This window comes from Saccostrea echinata, unplaced genomic scaffold (genome assembly GCF_033153115.1).
Source record: "Saccostrea echinata isolate AGI-Se365-2 ecotype Australia unplaced genomic scaffold, CSIRO_AGI_Sech_v1 ptg000054l, whole genome shotgun sequence".
Lineage (NCBI taxonomy): Eukaryota > Metazoa > Mollusca > Bivalvia > Ostreida > Ostreidae > Saccostrea > Saccostrea echinata.
In genome coordinates, this window is record NW_026889803.1 from 30714783 (window position 1) to 30742442 (window position 27660).

Consider the following 27660-nt stretch of genomic DNA (forward strand, 5'->3'; position numbering starts at 1 on the left):
AACTTTTTAAAAACTTTATTATCTATCACAAAATGTCAACAGATTTGTAAACAACATGATAATAGTTAATTTATAGAATCAGTCTTGTGGATATCCAGATATAACAACAGGAGGAGGACACTTGGGCTGACGACAGCATTTGCCAGGAGCTGGATCCTCCCAATGACAATCGTATCCTGGTGGGAATACCAGAGCTGGGCATCTACAGAATATTCAACACAAACTTATTAACTCCTATCCCCAAAACAATCTCTAAAAAGTCCAGTAAGATTAGTCCTTTTACCTATACAGTAAATTTAGATTCTACCGCTTTACAACTTTCTAGTAATATGTAAATTTTGACATAATTTTATTACAATTTTGTATCTATTTTTGGTTGTTTAGAAATTGACCAAATATTCTTGTAAAACAGCTCTCTCTTGTAACATGTGCTGCATGACAAATTATTTTTTCTTGCAACTTACTTTTCTTTACACTGATAAAATCCATTCTTTGCATCCGTACACACACAAGAAAGTTTACAACCATCACTCCAAGTTGCATCTTGTCTGTATGCTGAACCTTTGTACTGACAAACATCTGTTAAAAACAGAGATTTGAAGTACTTATTATAAATGAACAACTTAAAAATTTAGATTTAAAATCTGACATGAAGTTCTTGGGTTTCAATATACTGTATACACTTGTGATGTTAAAATTGCATGGTTTTATAACCACATTGAAGTGACCTCATGGTAACTTTAATATTGTGGTTTTCTAATTCATATAATGAAAACTGAACATTATTGTTGGAAAATTTTTTTCTACGATTTAACTTTGTTGAATCTTCCTTCAAATGAGCAAAATTTAACTGCCTTTGAACATTTCTGCTTCTAAAGTAACTATGCAACTCTTCCCCCCCCCCCCCCCCCCCCCCCAGCATGGAAGCCCAGCTTAAAGTTCTTTACAAGCAATAATATAAACTAGAGGTACTGTGAGCACTGAGCCTACAAAATGATAACTCCACCCCAACCCCCAGCTCCCACATGAGTAAAATGGCAAAGTCCATTTTTTGCTGTAAGAAACCCCAAAACATCTGGCCAATCAGAACATAAAAAGGAGGTGCACAATGGTACTATGTAATAAAGATTCTGTGAAAGTCTCATTAAAATTTATTCCGTGGTATAGGGAGAGTTGTGGGTAAGATTTGGGTACCCCCAATATTATAAAAAGAATGGCAGTGTCCATGTTTTGCTATGGGAACCCCAAATATCTGTCAGATCAAAATGTAAAATAGAAGATGCACAATGCCACTATGTAATGAAGATTTGGTGAAAGTTTCATTAAATTACTTTCAGTGGTATAAGAGGAGTTGCAGATAAGAGATGGCTACCCCAAAGTGTTACCGACATACAGACCGAAGGAGGTACCGACGGACACCCCCATCACTATGTACCCCCCACTTTTTAAGCAGGGGGTATAAAAAATGTCATACTCATTTGAATGATTGTTGACATACAGTACACATAATTTCATATGAAAGACTAGAAAAAAATTTATATTTTGTACCTTGGGTTATCACAACAACGTCCACAATAGGACAGCACACTCCAGGTTTCTCCACTAATCGCCATCCCACAGGCAAATTGGTATAATTTGGACATCTGTAACAAAAGTTCACATACTCAAAACTTAGTGCAGGGTATCATTATTTTCATGAAATTGTCACAGATTTATTACATACTAGATAAACATGACATGAAATAATGACAGTAAAACAGATGACTTATCTTTGAAGCACAATCTTCTGCAACAACCATTCACCGATGAAGCAGTCAAGCCGAAAAAGCATCATCAATCAACACCCAGAAAATAAACCGATTTTTGTGGAACTCTTTTTCATGTTTTCAAAATGCCGAGTATAGAGGAATCAAATTTTTACAGGCCATTGGTTAATTTGTTCAATGCTGTAGCATTAAAGCAAGCATTAAGCAAAATGGTCACTATTTTATCATCACAGTTTCTTGTGTGATATATCACTATATAAAAGTTTATTACACCACTTATTCTAAATGCGTATACTGTCCCCTTGGTTTATCATAATGTGTCTCATCATATCAATTAAAAGTGCAAACTATCCAAACATGTGTTATATGCATTTAAAAAAATTTCTCAAGTGTTCACACCAGTTACTAGAATGGCAATAATACTGTCCAACAAATTATTGTAGGTAGAGAAATGAAATCAAGTTTGAAAAGGTTCTTGGTCAAAGGACATTTTTGCAATTGCCCATTGAAAATCAATTTGTTCTAATGTAATTAGCCAATAACCTACAATTTTATAATTCAATAATTACTTCCAATATTCATGCAAGTGCAATATACTGTAATACAAGTTTGTTTTTTTGTTTTTTTTTGGGGGGGGGGGGGTAAAATGGGGAAGATCTTTTATCTTACATTTGTGTGCAAATATTTTTTTCTTCCATATATAACAACAAAAGCAATAAATAAGCCCAAACAGCCTTCCAAAAGAACTCAAGAGATAAACTTACAGTCTCAAGCACTTCGCAACACCATTATCGCATGAACAGTTTTTGGCATCAGCACTGCAGCCATCTTGCCACCATGTACCATGTGCATGAGTTACACCATCAGCGTAACTACAAGACTTTGCTACAAAATCAAAGATTTTATATTCACATATAAATTGAAGTAAGCAGAACTTGGATATGATTTAATTGTTGTGTTAAAGGGGAATTTAAATTCCAAGAAACACTAAATTGTAAATTTCATAGCTTTATGAAACCTATCTGAAACAATATACCCTCTGCCAATCATATACTCTCAATGGCAATTACATGTATTTAATGTATTTTGCAATTGAATTTTAAAAAAAACATATTGCAAGGAACTATTTGCACATTCTAAAATATATAAAAAATCCAAATAGCAAGGTGTTTAATTTTCACAGTATTTCACCATTTTTACGTAGGTAATACGTACGTGCCGCTGTGGTCATTCCTGTATCACCAGAGCACATATTACAAGTCTTCCTGCAATTCCTCTGGGCCCACTGAGAGTATGCTATTGAAGTACAGATACTGACATCCATCTGAGCACACACTTCTGGGGACTCGTCATGACAGACAGCCACTGTTGTAGCTGAGTCACCTTCATGTGGCAAAAACAAAATAGTCCATTATGATTTGAATTCAAAATTTGGTTATTAAGCACTTGATAAATAATTATCCCAATATCAAATTGACTTTCAAGTTTTTTTTTGTTTTTTTGTTTTTTTGATTAGGTATACCACAACAGAAATATACATTAATTAGCAGAGTATGAACAGAATAATTACAACTCTCAAATGTCTTAGCTGAGGGTGTATTAAGTTTAAATCTGATTATTTTCAACTTACAGTAGTTGCAGAAGAGTTGACAGTTTTCTCTTGCCCATGGCTCAAACAATCCACCACAAGATTCCTTGCCGAAATCGGCACAGTTGTCCAACTTGTCACGGCAGCCAGCAGGTGGTGGTGTGGTGGTGGGTGGAGTGTGGTTACAATCATATTCTATAATACGACAAAAATCCCATAACCCCTCAAGATTATACCATTGTCATCTCAAAAACAATGACATACTGTATGATAGTCACACAGATACATGACTGTAAAATATGTACCTATATGAGAGATTTCAAATTTCAGAAAATTGAGACGTAAATTAAGTGCAGATTAGAACATACCACACAAGTTGCAATAGTTGGGACAGTTTCTCTTTGCCCATGGAATATATGGAGCAACACAGGCCTGGTGTCCGTAAGAGTCGCAGGTGGATAGGGTGTCTTTACACCACTCACATGATGGTTTGGTGGGTTTGGGTGTGGTGGTGGAACCAATTGGAACCACATGAGGACAGTTCAGTTTCTTGCAGCAGTCTCCTGGCACAGTATCCAAAGTGCAGAAAGATGGAAGTTCAGTGTATACTGGGCATCTAGTAAAATGACACTAAATATTCATAGGCTGAAAGTCTTTTTGAAAAAGCCAATTTAAGAAAAAAAAATCACAACTGTCTATTCATTTTATTTTCCCAAATTGTTCATTTTCACTTGTTTACATCCAAATAGAAATCATTTTTCTCCTGAAATACCTAATTAAAAACTTTTTTTACATAAAGCCCCCAAATTTTGAATTGAAATATCTGCCAACTTAAAATTTAAAAGCTACCGAGGTGTGCAAGAGAATTGTCCACTGGTTGCATCGTCACATCTACAGTCAAAGTCACATCCATCACTCCAAGATGTGCCCTGCTGATACTGCTGTCCCTTGTAAATACAGACTGCATGAAAAAGAGAGAAAAAGCATCAATAGATATACATATGTGGTGCATCTATGGCTGATTCATGAGATGCAAGACTTAAATGTGCCCCGAGCTCTATAGTTAAACTTTTAACCATTTCTAAACACATTATTGTGTAAGGTGTTGAAAGTGGTTCAAACTAAATTTCATTTTCAGTAGTACTCTGTATAATAAAAGCTCTGTAGTGAATAGAATTCAGTACCATTTCTGCTTCCACTGATGTTGGAATAGCCTCCAGATCCCATCTGAGCATAGTTTGTATCGGGTCTGAAATTGACATAGCCTCCACTCAGTGATGGCACAATGGGGAATGAAGTCTGGACTTTGGTAGGATCTACAACCTGTCCGTTGGCCAGGGTACATCTAGGTTCTGAACAGCACTTGCCATCTACACGTACCATGTAGCATCGGCTAGACTCCAAGTTATTGTAGGTTGGGCAACTACACAAAAAGTGTTTGATGCATAGAAAAATTGCAAAATATTCATTTTATGCACTAACAGTTAACATCTAACTTTATGATGATTTTTTATGGACACTTCTGGACTAATTTAGCCTAATCCCCAAAGACATTAGTACCAAAGAATACTTAATTAAATTTCAAGCATAATGTTCACCTCAGATTGCTCTACTACAAAGACTTACGATGAGATGCATTCATAGTAACCGGAGGCTCCATCCTTACAAGTACATGTGTAATCACAACCATCATTCCACTGTTCTCCTTCATTATAGATGAGATACTGACGACCATTCTTGGATGGGAAAATACACTGATCTATTAAAGATAAAATCAATTATACAAGAGACGTGCCAAAAATCTTGCAAAAATACATCTTTTTCATAATACACTCAAACCTCATTATCTTGAACTAAATGGGACCGAGAAAAAGCTTTGAGATATCCGAGGGTTCGATATATCGAGGGTAAAATACTTAAGAAATATGTGTTTAGGACTTTCCATTCACTTTGACATACCCATGGTATTCGAGATATCCGTGTTCGAGACACTGAAGTTCAACTGTAGATTAAATCTACCCACTACACTCTCTAATAGAACTAGTCATTTCAGTAACTTGTGAACTTGCTTAGCTCTGATGCAGGAGATCTGACTCTGAGAGATTGAATATTTGTGAGCTTGCTTACCTCAGAGGTAAGCAAGCTCACAAGTACTACTGAGGGAACTTCAATCTCTCAGAGTCAGTACTGCTGGAGATCTGACTCTGAGAGATTGGGAATTCCCTCAATAGTACTTGTGAGCTTGCTTACCTCTGATGCTGGTGATCTGACTCTGAGAGATGGGGAATCCCCTCAGTAGTACCAGTACTTGTGAGCTTGCTTAGCTTTGATGTTGGAGATCTGACTCTGAGAGATTGGGAATTCCCTCAGTAGTACTTGTGAGCTTGCTTACCTCTGATGCTGGTGGTCTGTTTCTGAGAGATTGGGAATTCCCTCAGTAGTACTTGTGAGCTTGCTTACCTCTGATGCTGGTGATCTGACTCTGAGAGATTGGGAATTCCCTCAGTAGTACTTTTGAGCTTGCTTACCTCTGATGCTGGTGGTCTGTTTCTGAGAGATTGGGAACTCCCTCAGTAGTATTTGTGAGCTTGCTTACCTCTGATGCTGGTGATCTGACTCTGAGAGATGGGGAATCCCCTCAGTAGTACCAGTACTTGTGAGCTTGCTTACCTTTGATGTTGGAGATCTGACTCTGAGAGATTGGGAATTCCCTCAGTAGTATTTGTGAGCTTGCTTACCTCTGATGCTGGAGATCTGAATCTGTGAAGATAGGGAATCCCCTCAATAGTACTTGTGAGCTTGCTTACCTCTGATGATGGAGATCTGACTCTAGGAGAAGGGATATTCCCTCAGTAGTATTTGTGAGCTTGCTTACCTCTGATGCTGGTGATCTGACTCTGGGAGATGGGGAATCCCTGTCCTGGGAAGGCTGTTACTGTGTTCTGTGGGGGGTTGGTTGGCATGGTGTAGAATGTCTGACCTGAGAGTCCTCCTGGGGCAGGGGTGATGGCAATTCCTCCAGGCAATGTTGGAGCAGGAGTGATCTGTCATAAAATTAGAAACATTTCATTAAATATAAATGCATGAACAAAAATCTTGCTTACTGTATGTGCTTTTTCTGGATTCTTCCTTAAATATTTTACTCATATTCCACAATATAACCCAGTGATAGATTAAATGGGTTAGGTTTGTCTCAGAACTACATGTACTTCAAATATGACAATTCACAAATTTGTATCCAAACAGATTGATATTTCAGCAAAAGACAAACCTGTACTTCATTTGGTGGTATGTAGGAGCCATTGGTTCCCGGAATGTCACAGCTAAGTTTAGGACAACACTGTCCAGGAATTGCTACCTTTCTGCAGTATGTGGGGAGGTTGGGTGGATAAATTGGACACCTGCAATGATGTACTTAATATCAATATACTGTTGCTTAAATGTATATGTCACCCTCTAAGTATCAATCAAGTGTTTCACAAATTATGATAAAAGTGAAATCCATTGTTGTCAAAATATCAGTTTCCCAAAAACAAATTCTGAAAGACTATTGGAACATCAAGTGATAGTTACCCATTGTCCTCATCAAGTACAAGCACACAGTATGCATTTGAAATTTTCAGTCAGAAATAATTTATCTATAACACTGCTAGGAGTTACTTTTCCTTAATATAAAATAAACTTCAATTTCTTTCACTTGATTTTCTAATATGAAAATGGCAATGTACGTCGTTTGATTACTGTAAATGTATTTTTTCCAGGGGTCAAAATTCTGCGGAATCACAATTTCTGTTCAATCCGCGGGTAGAAATTACTTTTACAGTATATTTTAGTTTCAAATGGTTTTAAACTTAAAATGGGGAGGAAATTAAATGTAAGTAAATTAAGCTTACTTGGATACACATTTGTATTCTCCCTTCTGGGCATTGACACATGTACACACATAGTTACAGCCATCCTGCCAGGATTCACCCTGTTTGTGTTCTGTTCCCTTGTAGATACAAGCTTGGTAGCCTAATAGAAAGAATACAACATCTCTGGTCAACATCACATATATATCTAATTCAAATACTTGTAGGGAAATGGACACATCATTTTTTTTTTAAGTTTAAACTCACAACTTCAATTTAATTTCAAACACATATTTCAAAATCCTTTGCCCATGCAAAGAAGGATTTATATACCATATCCTTGCGTCTTGTGAATTTTGAATACATGTTCTTTCCTCCCATAATACAAGAATATTTTACAATATCATCATTCCTCAATTTCTGTTTTCAATTAGTCAGGCATAAAAGCAAATCTTACCTCCCATTGATGTGAATGGATTGAGGTCACCTGGTTTGATCTCATTGGAACCATAAATAGTGTTGTGGGATCCGATGGGGACAACATTGAATGCATTGGGAGCTGGAGTGGAGGATCCGCCCATGTTATTGTACACTGGCTGGTAGCTGATTGGTCCACTCTGGCATTTTGGAACTTTGCAGCAAGTGTCTGCAGGATCGTTTTGAAGGGTACAGTATGATGGAAGACCAGAATACACCCGACATCTGTTCATTTAAAATATTTGAAGTGTCATTATTTACATTATAAATATGTATTTCATTTTTTTTTTTAATTTTAATTCACAATGAAAATCTGCAAACATATTGTTCTCATAGCAATAAAAACAGGATGAATGATTAGAGCTCTTTCAACTGCTATATCCAATGAATGTAACACAATTCTCTCAAAGTTTAACCAATATTTTACACCAGATCAACCAATCAAAGATACAAGGAGATAGATTTACCTGGCATCACATCTGTAGTTGTTAATCTTGGCATCAACACAAACACATCTGTAATTGCAGCCATCATCCCAAGTAGCACCTTGTACATGCACTGTGTTGTCGGTGTATCGACACATATCTGAAACAAACAAATTGAAATAGTCCATCTGATATCAAGAAAAAAACCCATTTATCTGAGGTATTTCATCAACTAAATCAATTTGCTGTCTATGAGACCAAATTAAATAAATTATTTGCCACTAGGGTGAATTTCTGGTAATCGATAAGAAAGTTTTTACCTGGAGGTCTGGTGGTTCCCTGTGGTACTGTTGGGTAAGTGATAACCACTGGTTTAGGAGTGGTAACTGGTTGTGGTTTGGGTGTTGTCTTACTCTCATCACATTTGGCTCTCTGACAGCAGGCATTGTTGGGATCCTGTTCATAGGTGCAGTACCAAGGCAGATTGTAGTATTGTGGACATCTGGAATAATTAAAAAAATCAGTTCAGCATCAATTGAAAAAGCTTTTGGGGCAATAGTTTTTAGGAAGGATTTTTCAAATTACGATGGTAGCTGATAGAGAAGGGATCAAGTAATGAGGTTAGTAGAAAATACAGCACAGAAAGCATTTGCATTCATGTACAATTATTTCTAAGATCTGCACACAAGGCATCCCTGAGAGGTTACAAAGTCGAAAACAATTACTTACGTGTAAGTACACTTGTACTGTCCTCTAAGAGCATCCAAGCACTGACATGTGAGCTTGCAACCATCTTGCCATTTCTGGTTCTGTTGGTATACCTTGCCCTTGTACACACAAACACCTGTTAATTAAAAAAAGTATTGTTACTATACATATATTCACTCTCATCACTGCAAAGCCTATCTATAAAATATTAATTCTTCACTTGTGAATTAAAATCTTTAATTATAAGAGAAGAACATATTCCAATCAATGTACGTGAATTCTAAATTTATTCGGGATGGCAATTTCTAATCGGTTAACCGGTTACTCGGAATGATAGTAATCGGTTAGAAAATCTGTAATCGGTTAATCGGGAAAAAAAAATAAAATTTGTGTAAATTTGAAAACAATTTCCTAAAATTTCAATTTAAAAAGAACACAAATAAAAATAGCTGAAATGTTTGCATTTTTGACTTTCAATTTAAGGGGATTTGGAGATACTTAAGGTTCTCCAGATTGACATCGTTGGGGTAATTGGTCACTTTTCGAGATGTTAATTGTTGTTTAAAAACCATGCCATTACCCAGCCAGCCCTGCGTTTCCTTAATGATTTTAATTAAATGATTGATCAGCAGCGGGAACTGATTATAATGTGTATCTTACCTCTTCGATCTGTTATAATTACCTATCAAATCATATTATAAAACAAACATTGTAAATTAAGCAAGAGTTTAGACTTCATTTTGATTATTGTGACAGTACAGAATGAGCTCGTGTAATATCTCTTCTGAATTTTTTAAATGTATCTGAGACTTGCATGTCTTTTGAGTTCCTTTATTTTTCTTTTTTTCTTTCCTTTTTAAATTGAAGTTAAATATAAATAGTGTTCTGATAAAATATAAACATAATATTTCTACATGTAACAAGTTTACTTCTTAGCCTTGTTTATTTTAGGAGAGCTTAAAATGATGAAATATGCAGAGAATTTTTGATATGATTAAACGATTAATCGGTCGGAACGTCTTGCAGTTAACCGATTGGCAGTTCTGCATTCGATTGCCATCCCTAAAATTTATATATTCACATAACAGTTACAGAAAGAATTTTTCTGCAAAAGATTATTGGCAGTGTAAAACAAAAATGTTGAATAATTAGAAAGAAACCTACCACTTGTGCCATTAATCAAAGTACTGAGTGGATTGTTAGGTCCTACATTGCTCTGGCCACCAAAACCTGGATTCACAACGGGAGTGGCATAGTATACAGGCATAGGTGTGGTGGCTCCTGTATAACCAGGGGGGTAAGAAGGCTGAGGATTGCACTCTGGAACCACACAGCAAGGATCGTTCTTATCTGCAACCAATTGGCAATTGTCTGGGATCTGGTTGAACTGTGGACATCTGTTAAAAAATTATGTAATTTCTTTACTTTCTCTCCAATATAAGTTTCATAATATAAAAAACATTTGCTATCTTTCAAATTTGAACTCAAAATATTAAAATCTTATATTGGTGTAAGTCATAAACTTCGAAATTAGTCTATATTTGTGGAAAGCTGTCATGTAGAGCCTTAATAACTCTTTAAGAGTTAAGTCCCTTATCAACATAACACTGATAACAGTTCTAATATTCAACATATTGACAAAAAATTGCTAGATTTTTCAATTATACTCTATCTATCACTGATAAACCTTGCTAAATTCAATTGTTCCAACATTTCTAAATGCACAGTAAAGTTAGATAAAGAATTGGAATTCTTATAAGCAAACTGACCTGGCTCTACAACTGTAGAGATTGTTGTTGACATCGTCACATGTGCAGAGCTTGTCACAGCCATCTTGCCATGTTTGTCCTTGTCTGTAGTACACACCCTTATATACACAGTATCCTGAAAACAGTTCTACTCATTACTTGCAGTGAAACAATGTCTAGTTTCCACAGAATAATAAATGATACAGAGTCAGAGAACCAAATAAATATCATTTATCTCAACATTTGCTGAAATGAGCTACTGTTATTGACATTTAATGGAGTTTTTTCACAGCAATGCTCTGCAGTTTATTCTAATTCATATCATCCTGCTTATCAAACACAATGAATCATTTTCTCACCGTTAGTCTGAGTGGGTGGCTTGGTACCAGTGTAAGGTCCTGGCTGATTGGGGTTGACATACACAGGTGTGGTGGGGGGCATGGTCTGGTACTGTGTGGGGATGTTAGCCAGAGGTGTGGGGTTCTTGGGGTTACCACAGTATGGGACTCCACAGCACTGGTCATTCTGATCTTGTACCAGTACACAGTAGTTAGGCAGATTGGGGAATTTCTGGCATCTGAAAGATTTCAAATGACAATAGTTCAAAGGACTAAGCAAGGAGTAAAAAAATCGTGAATTTGGATAAGAAAGGATTAAAGTTCATTCAATTATGAAATGTAAATTAAACTCAATTCTTGAGAGTTTTGATTTATTCTTTTACCTTTCTGTGCATCTGTAACGACCAGTCATATCATCCATACATTCACAGATGTATTCACAGCCATCTTGCCACCTAGCTCCCTTCTTGTAAATAGTGTTCTTGTAGAAGCATCCTGTAAAACAAATACTATCTCATTGCATTAATGATTTCACTTTATCAATCAGGTAATTTTCCTTCAAATTAAAATTCACATTGAAAAATTCTGGAAAATAACCAAAAGTGTAATCAAATCTGTGTATACTGTTACATTCTTTTGGTTTCAGACTATACAAACTTAAAGCAGTGAAGAAGCATTAATGTGGATTGCTGATTTGAATTCTAAGTAGGGGAAATTGACCAAAATTTTATTATTAAGAGAAGTTCAGCTGACTGCCAAAAGCCCAGGTTCATGTTAAACTGCTACAACTCTTTTTTTACCTTTCCTTGGAGTTGGAGTAGCATTGGATCCACCAGTAGCTGGCTGTGGTTTACCATTGACCATAATGGTTGGCACCGGTTCTGGTGGTGGTGTGCCATTTCCAGTGATAGTTCCATAGGCTGGTTGGAGGGGTTTGATCACACCGGGTGTCGGGGTGGCTCCAGGCTGGACAACAGGACAGCTGGGAGCTTTACAACACGTTGGGTCATTGGGATCGGGAACCAGCGTGCAGCCTGATGGTACACGTGGGTACACATTACATCTGTATAGAAAAAATCAATAGGAATTTGTATTTTAGAAAAAATATTTAATCCTCTTGTAGTAACTTAAAGATTAGGTTTTGTAGAAGTGTTATAAAAATAAGACAGCTACCGCATTGAAATTGTGGTCACGAGATGATCTGTACATTTTCCAAGATTAATTGAAAATATATTTTACATGTCTACACGTCAGATTTTGGTAGTAATGGTGTACCTCTGTTGACAGCTGTAGTAACCAGTCTTGCCATCTACACAGATACACTTCTTATCACAACCATCAAACCATTCCTGTCCCTGCCTGTAGGATTGTCCATTGTACACACAGACTTCTGTTTATCATAAAACATTGAAAAGATTGATAATTCAGTCATGACACATGCCTGCTATGGGAAAGAAGAGTTAACATAATCAACATGCAGAGAATAATATCAAAATATATCACAGTAATTTATCTGACATCTTCTTATGTTCTTGAAGAAAATCAATTAAAAAGAACATGGCTATAAAAATGAAAGGAATCTCAACACCCCCCCCCCCCCCCTCTCCAAGAAAACTCACTTACCCAGAGGTGGAGGAGCTGTGTAAGGGTTTGGCATGCCTGGACCAGGTGTGACCTGTCCTGGTTTTGTGGGGGCAGCAGTTGGTTGGATGGGACAGTACACTGTCTGACAGCATGCATCATTTGGATCTTGTGTCATGGTGCAGTATGATGGAACTTGTGGGTGTCTTGCACACCTGTATAGAAACAAATGGGAAGAAAAAAAATCTTTAATAGTCAGTCACTGAGCCAACTCATGATTATAACTTTATGTCTGACATAAAATAATGTACATATAGTCCTTAGAAATTTGTAAAAGAGATACAAAGATTTGAAATGCCTACCTTTCAGTACACTTGTATCGTCCATTCTGTTGATCAATACACTCACACTGGAACTGGCATCCATCCTCCCATTTCTGTCCTTGTGAATAAGCCTTGCCCTGATACACACACATCACTGTAACACAGAGGTCAATATTTATCTCAAAGTCTGTTCAAGAGGCCCACAGGACAAAAACTGCAAGATACCAGTTTCTTTGGACCTATTAATTTCTTGATTAATCAATCAACTGTAGTCAGTCTAAAACTTGGGAAAAATATGATAAATTTGAATTTCAACACCGGGATAAAAATTCTAAAGGAGTAAATATGTATGTCAATTAGCTGTTGGTTCTGTTGCTTCTTGCAGGGACACTAACTTTTGCCATAAATCTGAGGAATGCTTGGTTGTCCAGTGGCAGGCTGTTGGGGTGTTCCAGTGAAGGTTCCCTTGTTTCCAGTGACCACTGTGAAGGGGTTTGTGGAGTTGACATCAATGCAGATAGGGGCCTGGCAACACTGGTCATTTGGATCAGTGACCAATCGGCATCCTGGTTTTGGTGGTGGATAACTTGGACATCTAGGAAAATCATAGAAATTTTTTTAAAAACAGTTGTGATGAAATAATGGAAATGTCTAGACTCTCTTTATGTCTCAATATATTTGAAAGAAAGTAACAAGGAAGTTGAAAAACTCAATCATGTATCCTTAATATCTAAGCTTAAAGTAAATGTTTATTATGAAAAACATGTAAATTCCTCTTTCTACATCTGACACAAACCTTTCATCACAGTTGATCTGGCCATTCATAGCATCATCACATCTACAGATCTTCTCACAACCAACCTTCCAGCTTTCTCCTTGTTTATATGGCACACCATTGTACACACAGAAGGCTACAACAAAAAATGGCCATCTTTTTACCAAGTTTCTGCTAAATTGGCTGCAAAAAGCCATTTCCAAAGAATATACGGTGCATAAAAGCAGAGATTCTTCCTCTTCATATACCTGGTTGTGGTGGTGGGTGAGCGGTGGGGGCCAGAGTGGAGCCTGGTCCAGCAGTAGGGGCAATAATGGCAGGGCAGTCAGGTAGAGGACAGCATGGGTCGTCTGGGTTGTACTTCAGTTTGCAGGTCAATGGAATCTGGTTCTGGTTGGGACATCTAATTGCAAAAAAAATTTAAGAACTCTAAAATTTATAGACACCCTTATATGACAAAATGTGAGACATGGATTTGAAACTTAAATTTCACTTCATTTCATGTGATGCTCTATCCTAGTCAATTCAGATTAGTAGCTTTGGCTAGTAAAAATATTTATGATACTTTAAGATTATATGTCAACTATAGACCAATGTTGTTCTCTTTTTTTCACAACTACTTCTTATGGGTGAGGTTGGTCAATGTCAAATATAAAAATTACAAGAATTTCATTAAAATTGCTGAGACACAGCACGCATATAATCTGACCTCTCTGTGCACAGGTAGCGGCCAGTTGTAGAGTCTACACACTCGCACACATAGTCACAACCATCTTGCCATTTCTGGCCCTGTTGGTACATCTGTCCTTTGTATACACACATATCTGTAATTATTGCATTGTTTTAATCACTGAGAGAAAACACAATATGACAGGCTGCCTGACCCTGCATGGTAAGCATTTTGTATACATTTTAATTCATCTGGAAAGAATTATACATATTTTATTTTTATATTTTAATCAAATAAATTCCTATAAAATTGAAAAATATATTGTTTTAAAATGACCTTTAAAAATTAAATTGCAGTAATCATATTTTGATTTTTTATGAATGTTTTGAAAATAAACAACAAAGATTGACATACGAGGAACAGGTGTTGTTGGTGCAGGAGTACCAAAGATAATAGCTCCATTGGGATTGACAACGATCCTGAAAGGAGTAGTCTGAGCAGGAGTGGGGGACTGTGTTCCTATGATGACTGGGGGTACAGTGTTACCCTGGGGACACTGAGGCACCTTACAACACTGAGGATCCTGGGGGTCAGGCACCATAGTGCACTGAGAGCCAGCTTGATATTGAGGACATCTTATAAAGGGGGGAAAAATGATTATCAAATAATGTTGGATACAAAAAAGAAAATTTCAAATTCTTTTATAGAAGATTTAATAAAAAACAAATAATGAGATACCGGTAGTTACAGCTGTGATGTAATATAATACTTGGTAATATAATACACATCCAGCTTGGATCAAAATTTTGAAACTGATGGAATTTTTTCACCAGAAAAATAAATTCAGAAGAGATTTCAAGTAGCAGAAATATTTTTGCTTAGGAAATATTCTAAAGCTAGCAAATCAAAGCTATGTAAAAAGAGGAAAAACATTTTGTTCATAAATGCATCACCTTGGGGAGCATCTGTAGTGTCCAGTTCTTCCATCATCACAGACACATTTCTGGTCACAGCCAACATACCAGGCCTGTCCTTGGGTGTAAGTCTTGCCATTGTAGACACAGACCTCTGTTAACAAACATGTAATTATGTAAACATCACTTTTATACATGGTGGAAATCTCAGAGCATTTTTTACATGCATCAAAAAACTAGTAAATTTGCAAGTCATTCACTAATAAATGTGTACGTACAAATGTAGGATTTAATAGTTCAAATCAAGTCATATCTTCAAAATTTTTTTAAATAGTTCCCCTGGATGTTATATATCTATATACTTGTTTCCATTAAGCCCATAGAGAAATCAAATATTTTTAAACAATAATTTCTCACAATGATAAGAAAAGTAGAATTATATCAAAGAAAGACTGCAGAATGTGAGTGTAAAATGTCTGACCTCCTGGTCGAGGTATGGGAATAAGTGGGGCAGTGGTGATTTGCTGTGGTGGTACCAAGGTGGAGCCTGGGTTTGGTGAGAGAGTAACACCCACTGGGGTGGTTTGTTCTGGGGGTACTGGGGTGGTGCCAGGTGTTGGTGGTGGACAGTACTGTACACGACAGCAGTTGTCTGATTGGCTTGGCACCATGAAGCAGCTAGGCTGCACAGGGAAAGTTGGGCACCTGTGAAATACACAGTTATTGAGACCAATTTAAGTCCTGAAACAACCATTTATTTGGAAATTCCATATAATTAATTAATTATATAAATCATGGAGTAAAATCAAATTAAATTACATATTAACTGAAGGATTTAAATGTTTTAAATATACAAAAGAAATTTTAGGGATTTTTTTTCATCAGTTTTCATTTTTATGCATAGTAGAGAAATAGTTACTTATAAGCATCCTTTATTATTCAATAAAGCCCACATTGATTAAAGATTGTAAACCACTGTAGGCTCTGGGCCTTAAAACTTAGGTGAGCTCATGCACTTTAGAAATGGAATTAAAAAAGGAATATTAGTATATAGTAAAAAAGTGAGACTGAGAACAAAAGTGAGCTTGTCTAATTTTTATGGTCCCGGAGCAAGGACTCAACTATCTATTCCTTCAAAAACACATTGAAGATGTTTCCAAGAAAATCTCTTAAGATATGATTCTTTGCAATTAAACAGACAGCATATATATTTTCCTTCAGTAATTATACTTTACCTCTCAGTACACTTGTAGCGTCCGGTGGCTTGGTCAATACATTCACAATTGTAGTCACATCCATCTTGCCAAGTCTGTCCATTTGTGTATTGTTTACCCTTGTACACACAGTATGCTGAAATAATTTTAAGGGGATAAATTAGTACACTTTTAAAAATTCAATATTAACTTTAATACTCCTAAAAGATTTCCATACCATTCACCTACACTAGGTAAATCATTAAATATTCAATCATTTAATGTAGCCACATACTTGGTTTGGGTGATGGGTTATACGGGTTCTGTGTTGTAGGATTATATCCCACAATCTCTCCTTTAGGCAGTGGTGTAACGTAAGGATTATAGGGAGTGGTAGGCTGGTTTGGTGGTGGTGTGGTTGTTGGGTACAATGGGTTGTAAGGTGTGGGTCTGGGAGTGCTACACACTGGAACCAAACAGCATGGGTCATTGGGGTCAGTTGTCTTGGTGCAGCCTGCTGGTAAGTTAGGATATTGTGGACATCTAGAAAGAAAATTCAGAAAATTAATTTCAGGACTAACGAAAGAATCACTATGGAACAAGGAATTTCTAAAATCAAAGTCACAACTTTCAGATACTATAAATCACTTTTTATTTGGGAGAACTTTATGCTTGCGAAAATTTCATTCTTGCATATATTTGTATTGTTAAGGATTATATACAAAAGAAACCATCATTCGCAAAGAATTTGTCTCGCTCATAAATACACAATAGCTATATAAATTTCACAAAAAATAAGGTGATCTACAGTTTCTTAAAACAATATTCTGGAATTAAAACATTCATCACTTTTTAAAAGTCTGCTTACCGTTATTTAGATCTTTTATTGATTATATTCTAGAAAGATGTCCTCTACCTGTCAAAGCAGTTGTACAGGTTGTTATCAGCATCATCACATCGGCATGTTGTAGAGCAACCATCCTGCCAAGTCTGTCCTTGAGTGTAAGGAACTCCCTTATACACACAGAAAGCTACAAAATAATCAAGGAAAAATGTAAAACAAAATAAGTTAAAAAAAAAAAAATCATATAAATTAAAAAAGGTGAATTTAATTTAAAAAATATCAGAAAATGAAACAGTGTAAATACTTGGTGGTTTGGTTGGAGGTGGTGTTGGTTGTCCTGGGGCAGGAGTAGTGGTCTGACGGCACACAGCAACCTTACAGCAGTAGTCATTGGGATCTGTCTGTAGGGTACAGCCAGGAGACAGTCGGGGAAGTGCAGGACACCTGTTGATAATTAAACCTATACTGTACAGCTGTGAGCTTGCATGGGTGAATGCTCAATCTAATTAATAACTTTTTTTCATAGGAATACTAGTACTTCACAATAAAAAAAATCAATAACACAGTGAAACATAGTTACAGTAAACATGCTTATAATGAATTCATGCAAACTGATTTTCATTCTCTGTTGTTTTACAATGTACTATGAACTTATTGGATATAATGAATTACATTATTAATGAATCAAAATTGTTCATTCTTTTTGCCTTGCTATAAAGATGTTTTACTGTATTTCTCTAATATATGTAATTTTCTGTGTATGTTTATGAAAGTTTTCATAATTATATCTTTCTGGAAGAAAAATAATGGAATAATCTGTTCATAAGGAGCATGTAAGCTCTCTTCTACCAAAACATAGTAGCCCACCTCTCGGTACACTTGTAACGTCCTGTCATTCCATCCTCACATATACAGGTGTACTTGCATCCATCTTGCCATTTTTCTCCTGTCTTGTAGGTCAAACCATTGTAAATGCAAACTGTAAGGAGTACAAAAAATATTTTTAATTCCCCTATGCAATTCTATCCTTCTAATCTTTGTATTAAGTAGTAAAAAAGATGTAAAAATACCTTTGTAACTTTCATACATATAGATGTATGTATATGCATGAAAAATCTCTTATCACTGGACACTATTGTAGTTAAATTATGAGACATAACAGCTCACCATTTGGTGGAGGAGTGCTTGGTTGAGGAGAAGGAGTTGGCTGTAGAGTGGGCAAGAAGGGGTTACTGGTGGTTGGTGGAGTGGGGGGCAGGGTTTCAGTGATTCCAAATCCTGTGAAGGAGCCAGGCTGTCCCTTGATGGTGACTGGCTGGTTTGGTCCTGGGGTGGGTGTGGCACAGCGTGGTACCTGGCAACATGTGGGATCATTGGGATCTGGGATCAACGTGCATGTTGACGGTAAGCTGTCATATGTGTTACATCTGGAGAAAAAGTGGGATTTTTAAAATTCAAAATAAAGTCAATCTTACATACGAAATGCCACAATACACAAGCATCTGTTTTAAAATGAAAAGGAACCACTTGAATAAAACAATCTTGAAGTAAAGCCTCTTGCAAAACAAATAAATCAAATCATAATTAAATGACACTTGAGCTTAATTTTACCTCTGTCAATTGCAACTTTGATGGTGTTTTTCAATTCATTTAAATAAACATACAGGTATTTCTCTTCAGAAGTCATGAAGTTTCACAGACTAAATAATTATTTATTTTTAATTAATACAGTCACACAAACCTCTGGCTGCATCTATAGTAGCCTGTCTTTCCATCTTCACACACACAAACTCTGGCACATCCATCATACCATGTCTGTCCCTGACTGTAGGTCTTGCCATTCATAATACAAATATCTACATGAAAAATTGCAAAAAATGTTATGTCACAATGAGGCCTCTTTAGGCACCTACTCATCTACTCATTATCATCATGTACAGTGCAGGGAACTAATTTTGTTACATAAACCAGCATCAGCATAAGCATTAGTAGCATCAGGATCGAGCTAGCATCAGCATCAGCATTTAAAAAAACAGCATTTCCAGGATCAGCATCAGCAAGCAAAGGATAAAACCAGCATTGACCTACATAAAATCAGCATTATCCTACTAGCATCAGAAAATCAATGAGTTTTAATTCAGTAAAAAAATAAAAAAGAAAGAAAGAATATTGGTTAAAGTATTCACATTATTGATACATAGTGAGATATTATTATCAAATAATTGTAAAAGGCACTTTTATTGCTTTAAACGGCAATGCTGAAATTCATTATCTACTTCCGGTAGCATGATGCTACTTCCGGTAGCATTGACCTAATTATAAAACAGCATCAGGATAAGGATTACTAGCATTAAATCAGCAAGCAAAGGAAGCATTCAAATCAGCAAGCAAAGGAAGCATTCAAATCAGCATCGATGCTGTAACAAAATTAGTTTCCTGCACTGTAATTATACAGTAAAACATGGTTACAATGAACACACTTGTGGAGGAACACAGTTGTAATGAATTAACACTAACACCAAGGTCTTTTCATTTCTTGTAGTTTTAAAACATATCATGAACTTATTGGATATAACAAATTAGGTTTATAACAATAACAGAATTGTTTCTCCCTGTCATTTAGCTATAAGCATGAAATACCGGTACTATATTTATACAGTCAAACCTCATTATCTCGAACCCAATGGGATGAGATATCAGAGGATTCAAGACATTGAGGGTAAAATACATAAAGAATAAGTGGTTGGCACTTCCAACTCATTTTGACATATCCGTGATATTCAAAATATAGATGTTTGAGAACCCCAAGTTCAATTGTACTTACTTTTGGGTGTTGGAACAGGAGTGTTTGGTGGGTTGGTCAGGTATGGGTTTGGCACTGGAGTGGTACCTGGTTGTGGTGCAAGGGTACCTGGGTTGTTGGGGTTGATGCCTGTGACGGGTGGTCTGGTTCCAGTGCCGATGTTGAATGTTGGGACAGGAGATGGCGTGGGCTGTAGGCACTGCAGCATCTTGCAGCAAGGATCTTTTGGATCAGTGACAATCTGGCAGTTAGGTGGTGGTACTACACCATCCATAGATGGACACCTGTAAGAAATAGAAACATCCCATGGCTTCAAATGTTAAATAGATTAATTTCTAAATTACTGGCATTGCATAATGAAGAACAATGTATTTATTGCTTTCATGGATATCAAACACATCCCTTCAAGTGATGTTGCAAACCCAATTTTTCACCTATAGTGTACATGTGTGGTCTTTTTTTACACCAAATTTTATACATATAACTTCAATTAGTTTTAACATTTCTATCAAAATGAGATCCAAAGGTGGTTTAATTTGAGTGGTTCTGCAAAGCAAAGAATTTAATATTATCGCAAATCTTGCTTGAAAGTATACACTACGACCGAAATAGTGATGCGTTGAGTGACGACACTGTTGAATCTGACTGAAATACAATTGAATCTGACTGACATACCATTGCGAAATCCAACAAAGAATCTGATTGGTGCATTTTTTATAGGTCCGCCCACATTCTCAAATGTACTGCCGAAAAACGTGGAATGTTTCCAAGATAGAAAACGGGCAAAAGATCTAAAGTATTTTCTTTTGGTGAATAAGTGGGATGATGCAATACCTTATTAAATGATTGTGAGTGTTGGTAAACTGTTAAATGGTCTTGCAAATAAAGTCTGTGCCAGGACTTCATGCATCTGTATATGTACCCCGGGACATACATGTATTTCTGCGATTGAAAAACACGGCCGTTCCCCCCCCCCCCCCCCCCCCCCCCCCCCCCCGTTTTCTTCAGTACATCAATAAAATTAAACGTACTTAGATTCGGTGAATATATATTTTTAATTATTTATTTTTTAACATGCAAGTATATATGATAATTATTTTTTTTTTATAATGAATATATAAATAATATCCGCCGTTATAGTAAAAATTGCACTGAAAAAAACACAAGGATTTCGAATGTTCTGGTCACTTCTTTATTGCCATGACGGCCGTTAAAATGGGTATTCAGTAGCACACACACATTTGAAACATGGTATTTGTGACAGTTGTGGCAATAAAACAGTAAACTTTTGAATAATTCCAATGTTTCACGTGTTTTTACCAGCTATCAATATATAATAGTATTTTTTTTTTCAATAACAAGTGCTCCGGTATATCAGCTTGGTATGCTAAAACAATAATGCCCGAGTTTTCAATTTGCTTGTGTTTGCCTACCCAATGTAAAAGTTCACTTGTTTACTCACTAGGGACTAAAACATTAAGAAAAAGATTTTTAGTGCGCTGAAAAGTCGTACAGACTATCCAATTTAACGAACACAGAAAATGGAAAATGTCGTCAATTTATTGCAGAGGAAATCGGCAGATACATGTAGGATAAATCAGTTTTTGTCATTGAACAATATACATGTACCGTATGTGAAAGGAATATCACATGCGGAAATATGATATTTTGGTTTGTTTCTTTTTTTCTTAGTTCAAGTTTGCAACCATCAAACTTGGCTATTGGCTAGGCCGTTGGACGCTTTCCAACTATATGTAGGCAAAGGATACCACAAGAGAGTGGGCGGGTCCTAATCAACCAATTAAAACGCATGTTTTATAAAATGCAATCCGTGATTCAAATTGTTCAATTGTCAAATCCAATAGTGTCATCACTCAACGCAACGCTATTTCAGTGGAAGTGTATACTTTCAAGCGAGATTTGCGGTAATAGTACAGTAAAACCTGTTTTGTTGTTGTGTAATCTGAAATATTGTTTATTATGTTGTAAAAATTTAGTCCCTTTCAGTAAAATTAATTTGTTGATATGTTGTCTAATCTAGAATGTTGTCTACTGACCAGCCAATTTCATGGAACCAGTGGTGTCCAGATTAGACAAGTTTTACTGTAACCTTTTTTTCGAGAGCATATGAAGGGTCTGAGGTAGTTATTAGCTTATTAGACTGACCTGTCCTTGCATCGGTATCTTCCAGTCTGCATGTCTAAACATTCACAATTGTAGAAGCAGCCATCTTTCCATGTCTGTCCAGCATTGTAAGAAATTCCCTTGTACAGACATCCATCTAGTGATGGAAAATTTCGTTTTATTGATTGCGCATATCAAGCACCTACTTATCATATCATAAATATTTGTTTTCTCCACCTGGTAAACCTCCAATCATATATTTACAATATATGTATATATATATATATAGATATATATATATATATATATATATATATATATATATATATATATATATATATATATATATATATATACAAATATGCAACTCAATAAACATAAATTGCATTTAATTTGGTTGCTTTAAAAAAAAATAATTTATATAATTCTTTTAAATATTATGACAGTATAAAGTAAATAGATATAAGATATTTAGTAAATTTCAATTCTGAAAAAAAGATAATTCCATGACAAAAGAATAATGTAGAGAGTATAACTTCTTACGTCCTCCATTTGGTCCTGATCCGTAGGCTACAGCTGTAGGCATTGGTAGTGTATATGGAGTGGGGGATGGTGTGGGAGCGGGTACCTCTCCTGGCTTAGGTGAGGGAGTGGGGGCCACTGTTGGGGGTTTCATAAGTTCTGGGTGGCAGACAGGTTTCTTGCAGCAAGAATCAGCAGGATCAGACTCCATGGTACATCCATCAGTGAGCTGGTACACTGGACATCTGATAAGAGGAAACAGATATGAAGATTCAAGTGGAGCTACTGTGGTTAATCCACATACAAAAAGACAGCTAACAATGAGAGCTATCATCTATTTCAATGTACCCACAAGATAGAATCTACACTAAGTCCTAAAAATAAACTTATTTTCATACCTATCATCACATCTGTAGAATCCTGTGGTTCCATTCTCACAGATGCAAACCAAATCACAACCATCTTTCCAAGATTGTCCTTGTGCAAAGGGTACACCCTTGTACATACAGACAGCTAGAAGAAAAAAACACATTGCCAATTATAAGTATATTGAAATAATTAAAAGCTACCTACATCGTAAACTTATAAGATCAATGATGAGCCAAATAAATGTCCCCATGTTTTTTTAAATTAGGAGTTGACTTTTCTCACTTAAATGTGAACAGTATTAGAACTCATAATAAAGAAACTGGAAAATTTACTGTGTAGATCCCAAAAGCTGTATTTATTGCATAATGCATCTGTAGGTCATTTTTGCTAACCTGGTCGTCCATTGATGGTGGTGGGTGTTGGTGCTTTGATTACAATGGGGGATACGTTGGGGGGACAGTATGGCTTCTTGCAGCAAGGCTCATTAATATCTTGAACCAACTGACAGCCTGGATTCAGATCTGTGATTCTTGGGCATCTATCAACAAAGAATGCATCTCATTTAATGAAAATCATGTTTAAAAACATTAAAACCGATATAGATTTTTGTCATAAAAATTTATTTTTTGCTGCTTGCAGAAATTTCATCAGATGAAAATTTATGAAAATAAGGATCAGAATCTATTTGCTTTAGAAATCTAAATAAGCAGACATCTTACTTTTCAGTACATTTGTAAACACCAGTCATTTGGTCTTCACAGACACAGTCATAGTCACAGCCATCCTGCCATCTTTGTCCCTGTGTGTAGGATTTACCCTTGTAGATACAAGTGTTGGCTGAAAAAAAAATCAAAACATTGATTTCTTTCTACTATATCTGATAAGCTTCTATAAGCTTCTGTATACGCATATAATGAACAACTGGACATTGTCCTAGCAAATAACTGGCAAAAATCAAAGCACAGTTAAAAGTTGTGCAAGTTCCACAATATTTTTTGATGTATGCAGATTCAGAAATCAAAACCTACGCAAAAAAAAAAAATAAAACAAAAAAAAAAAAAACAAAGCACAGTAAAGTATATAAAAAATGTTTATAAATTTCAAACACTGCAAAAAACCCAGTAAATTTTAATGATAAATATTTTCTTTTAATGTAAATACTTGACAAGAATATTAATAAATAAGAAAATGTATCAAATCATGATCCTATGAGAGACTTACGTTTGTAAATAGCTGGTGTTGTTGGCACTGGTTGGCGAGTTGTGAATTGTGGTGGCAGAGTATAATTTGGAGGGTAAGTTCCTTCTGGGTATGGGGTGTATGGCACGGTAATACCAGGTGGGTATGTTCCTGAAGGATAGGGTGTCAAGTATGGAGGATAGGTTCGTCCTGGGATTAAGTATGGCTGGTTTGGATTTCCACCTGTATATCCTGGTGGGTATGTTCCACTTGGGTATGGTCTTGGTGGAGGAACAGTTCCTGGTGGATAGGTTCCACTTGGATATGGAGTCTGGTTAGGTGGATATGTCTGATATGGCTTAAATGTGATTGGAGCACCACCAGTGAAATAACCAGATGATGGTTTGATTGGTGGATAAGTACCACCTGGATATGGTGTATATGTTGGGTAAGTCAGATTTGGTGGATAAGTAGGACCTCCTGGATATGGAGTGGCTCCTGGTGGATAAATGGTGCCACCATTGTAATGAGGATAGTTAGTGACTAGATAGAATGGAGTATAGCTAGGTGGGAATGTTCCTTGTGGATATGGTGTCATTGGTGGGACAGTTTGATGGGGAGGGTATGTTTCACCAGGATATGGTGTAAGGTTGGTTGGGTAAGTCTGGCCAGGAATAAATGGACTCTGTGTGGTGGGTTGTGGTTGCTTGAAAGTGAATCCTTGAGGATAGAATCCACCTGGGTAAGGTGTACCCATTGGAACAGTACCAGTTGGATAGGTGCCAAATGGATATGGTGTTTGATTAGTTGGATAGGTACCACCTGGTCTGAAAGTGGATGGTTTGTAATATGGTGGAGGAGTGTTATTTGGTGGATAAGTTCCTCCAATGAAAGGTGTGTATTGTGGCACAGTCACACGTGGTGGGTATGTTCCACTTGGGTAGGGGGTTTTATTGGGAGGGTATGTCTGTCCTGGCATAAATGTTGGAGGTGTTTGTCCTGGTCTGAAAGTAAAACTAGGTGGGTATGTTCCTCCAATGAATGGAGTATACTGGTAGGGTACTGTGCCTGTGGGATATGTTCCACCTGGATATGGAGTCTCTTTTGTAGGATAAGTATACCCAGGAACCAGAATTGGGACCTGTGGTTTTGGAGTTGGTGATGGACGGGGAGTGTATCCCATAGGATAAGTTCCACCGACAAATGGAGTAGGAGGTGGTACAGTTCCTGTTGGGTATGTTCCCTGTGGGTATGGTGTTTTATTGGTGGGATAGGTCTGGTATGGTGCAAAAGTTGGCTGAGTGAAATATGGTCCAAATGTAAAGCTTGGTGGATATGTTCCACTTGGGTATGGAGTGTAGGTTCGTGGAGGAACAGTGCCAGTGGGATAGGTTCCACCAACATAAGGGGTACGTCCTGGAGGATAGGTACCACCAGGGATCAGTGGAGGGTTAGTAAAGTAAACCACTACAGGACTGTAAGGAACTGGGGTTGTTACTGGACTAAAACCTGGAGGATAAGTTCCACCTCCTGGATAGATGGTAGGCTGTGGGTATGTTTGCCTTGTTGGATAGGTGCCACTTGGATATGGTGTCAAATTTGGTGGGTAAGTTTGTCCTGGTTTGAATGTTGGGATTTCAGATGGATTAGGTGAGTAGTTGACTGGATAAGTTGCTCCTGGATATGGTGTGTAAGTCCTTGGTGGTTGTGTAGGAACAGTTCCTGGTGGGTAGGTGCCTCCTGGATAAGGTGTTCCTGATGGGTAAGGTCTTCCTGGGATCAGGATTGCTGGGGTAGGACGTGGAGTGGTGTACACAGTACCACCAGTGAATCCTCCATAGAATGGTGTGGGTGGTGTGGGATTTGGAGTGTAGATGGGTCTCTGAGTGGGGCCTGGTGTGACCTTTCCTCCTTGAATGACCAGAGGTGGAGCTGTGTTATAGTTTCCTGTAGATGGACACTCTGGGATCTTACAACAAAGTGGGTCTTTTGGATCAGCGACCAATTTGCATTCTGCTGGTGGTGCCTGGAAGGTTGGGCACCTGTTAAAAAAAAGGGGGCCAATATTTTGTAAAATTACATGGGTACAGGATGTGTTATGAAAACAAAACAACATCTAGCTAAAAGTAAGTACACTGTGTGTCCATCACTTTGAACGAGAATGTCTTACCTTTGATTGCACCTGTACACACCAGTTACACAGTCTTCACAGATACAGGAGAAGTCACAGCCATCATACCACTGCTGACCTTGCAGGTAGCGCTGTCCTTTGTACTCACAGGTACCTGACAACCATAATATCAATACAATTAATAAGAACAATATCAAAAAATGCTAAGTTTTAAACACAAATGATATATAGAAAGTCAAGTGCAAAGATGTTATTTTCATCAAACACACTGAGTTGTCAAATCAGTGAAAATCTACCAGTTAACCAGTCCTTTTAACCATCAAGTACTCAATTTCTTAATCAATTGGGAAAAAGAGAATGACTCCTTATTTGTATCTACTATATACACTGAGTATATTTATATGTATATTTATCTCTTTTAATCTTTACACAAGCAAAAAAAAAAATCATATTTTTTTTATTGTTTCATCACAATAACAGCATTAACAAACACAAGAATCAGCATATAATGATATTTGAGTCTATCAACAATTGTCTCTGCAATGTTACTGATCTTTTAACCAAATAAATGTTTAATTCTATTGACAGTTGAAAACTTACATTTTGGCTGTGGAGTGGGTTGTGGTGTGGGTTTGACAGTGTATACTGGATTTGGGGGCTGGACTGTGGGATTGGGATTAGGACCTGGCTGTGTAGTCTGAGAAGGATTGGGAGCAGGAGTAGGCTGGGCACACTCCACAATGTCACAGCAAGGGTTGGCAGGGTCCTTATGAAGTCTGCATCCCTGTGGCAAGTCAATGTAACGTGGGCATCTACAATGTGCATCATTAATTGTAGTGTGCAGCCTATTCAACCCCTACACATCCACCTCCCTTAAAACTATGATATATGTAATCGATCTTGATAGCAAAGATATAAATAATTATTTTTAAACTGTATGCATAACAGGCATTTAATAACATATGTTAAACAATGGAACATAGATCAAATACATGTACTACTGCAGATATTTGTACAAAATGCAATTCAACTCATTTGTGAATTGTGATAATAGATTGTACTGAATGTGATCTTACTTGGGATTACATCTGTATTTTCCATGCTCAGCATCATAACAATCACAAGTGTAGTCACATCCATCATCCCATTTCTGTCCTTGCATGTAGGTGACACTCTTATATACACAGAAACCTGCCAAAAATGAAGATTGGTATTCACATATAAAATCTCCTGAAGATATTCAGGCGTTAAAAAATGTCTGAAGTGTATCAAAATCTGTCAAATGGACACTCTGGTTGCCTATATTACTGAGTCTTTCATTCAAACTTAGG

The 27660-nt window shown here is 36.7% G+C and overlaps 1 protein-coding gene across 1 annotated transcript in view; it reads right to left on the bottom strand.

Moving 5' to 3' along the window:
* LOC133171984 (uncharacterized) overlaps positions 1-27660 on the bottom strand; it is a 40701-nt gene continuing 13041 nt past the window's right edge. Inside the window, exons 26-74 of the mRNA XM_061306776.1 lie at positions 27406-27520; positions 26930-27141; positions 26369-26483; positions 24241-26240; positions 23739-23856; positions 23412-23557; positions 23049-23163; positions 22672-22895; positions 22171-22285; positions 20026-20288; positions 18943-19057; positions 18369-18628; positions 18069-18180; positions 17506-17645; positions 17274-17388; positions 16653-16900; positions 16400-16514; positions 15646-15869; positions 15204-15318; positions 14665-14885; positions 14290-14404; positions 13829-13983; positions 13602-13716; positions 13201-13400; positions 12845-12959; positions 12525-12697; positions 12177-12291; positions 11702-11964; positions 11285-11396; positions 10923-11140; positions 10585-10699; positions 9980-10212; positions 8837-8951; positions 8428-8609; positions 8150-8267; positions 7663-7907; positions 7248-7368; positions 6626-6755; positions 6230-6398; positions 4981-5113; positions 4539-4777; positions 4204-4315; positions 3723-3970; positions 3397-3549; positions 2982-3149; positions 2531-2651; positions 1549-1643; positions 465-579; positions 1-202 (exon numbers count right to left, since the gene is read on the bottom strand). Of these exons, the coding sequence (XP_061162760.1) occupies positions 79-202; positions 465-579; positions 1549-1643; positions 2531-2651; positions 2982-3149; positions 3397-3549; positions 3723-3970; positions 4204-4315; positions 4539-4777; positions 4981-5113; positions 6230-6398; positions 6626-6755; positions 7248-7368; positions 7663-7907; positions 8150-8267; positions 8428-8609; positions 8837-8951; positions 9980-10212; positions 10585-10699; positions 10923-11140; positions 11285-11396; positions 11702-11964; positions 12177-12291; positions 12525-12697; positions 12845-12959; positions 13201-13400; positions 13602-13716; positions 13829-13983; positions 14290-14404; positions 14665-14885; positions 15204-15318; positions 15646-15869; positions 16400-16514; positions 16653-16900; positions 17274-17388; positions 17506-17645; positions 18069-18180; positions 18369-18628; positions 18943-19057; positions 20026-20288; positions 22171-22285; positions 22672-22895; positions 23049-23163; positions 23412-23557; positions 23739-23856; positions 24241-26240; positions 26369-26483; positions 26930-27141; positions 27406-27520 (9605 nt within the window). The 3' untranslated portion in view covers positions 1-78. The remainder of the gene's footprint in view (positions 203-464; positions 580-1548; positions 1644-2530; positions 2652-2981; positions 3150-3396; positions 3550-3722; positions 3971-4203; positions 4316-4538; positions 4778-4980; positions 5114-6229; positions 6399-6625; positions 6756-7247; positions 7369-7662; positions 7908-8149; positions 8268-8427; positions 8610-8836; positions 8952-9979; positions 10213-10584; positions 10700-10922; positions 11141-11284; positions 11397-11701; positions 11965-12176; positions 12292-12524; positions 12698-12844; positions 12960-13200; positions 13401-13601; positions 13717-13828; positions 13984-14289; positions 14405-14664; positions 14886-15203; positions 15319-15645; positions 15870-16399; positions 16515-16652; positions 16901-17273; positions 17389-17505; positions 17646-18068; positions 18181-18368; positions 18629-18942; positions 19058-20025; positions 20289-22170; positions 22286-22671; positions 22896-23048; positions 23164-23411; positions 23558-23738; positions 23857-24240; positions 26241-26368; positions 26484-26929; positions 27142-27405; positions 27521-27660) is intronic.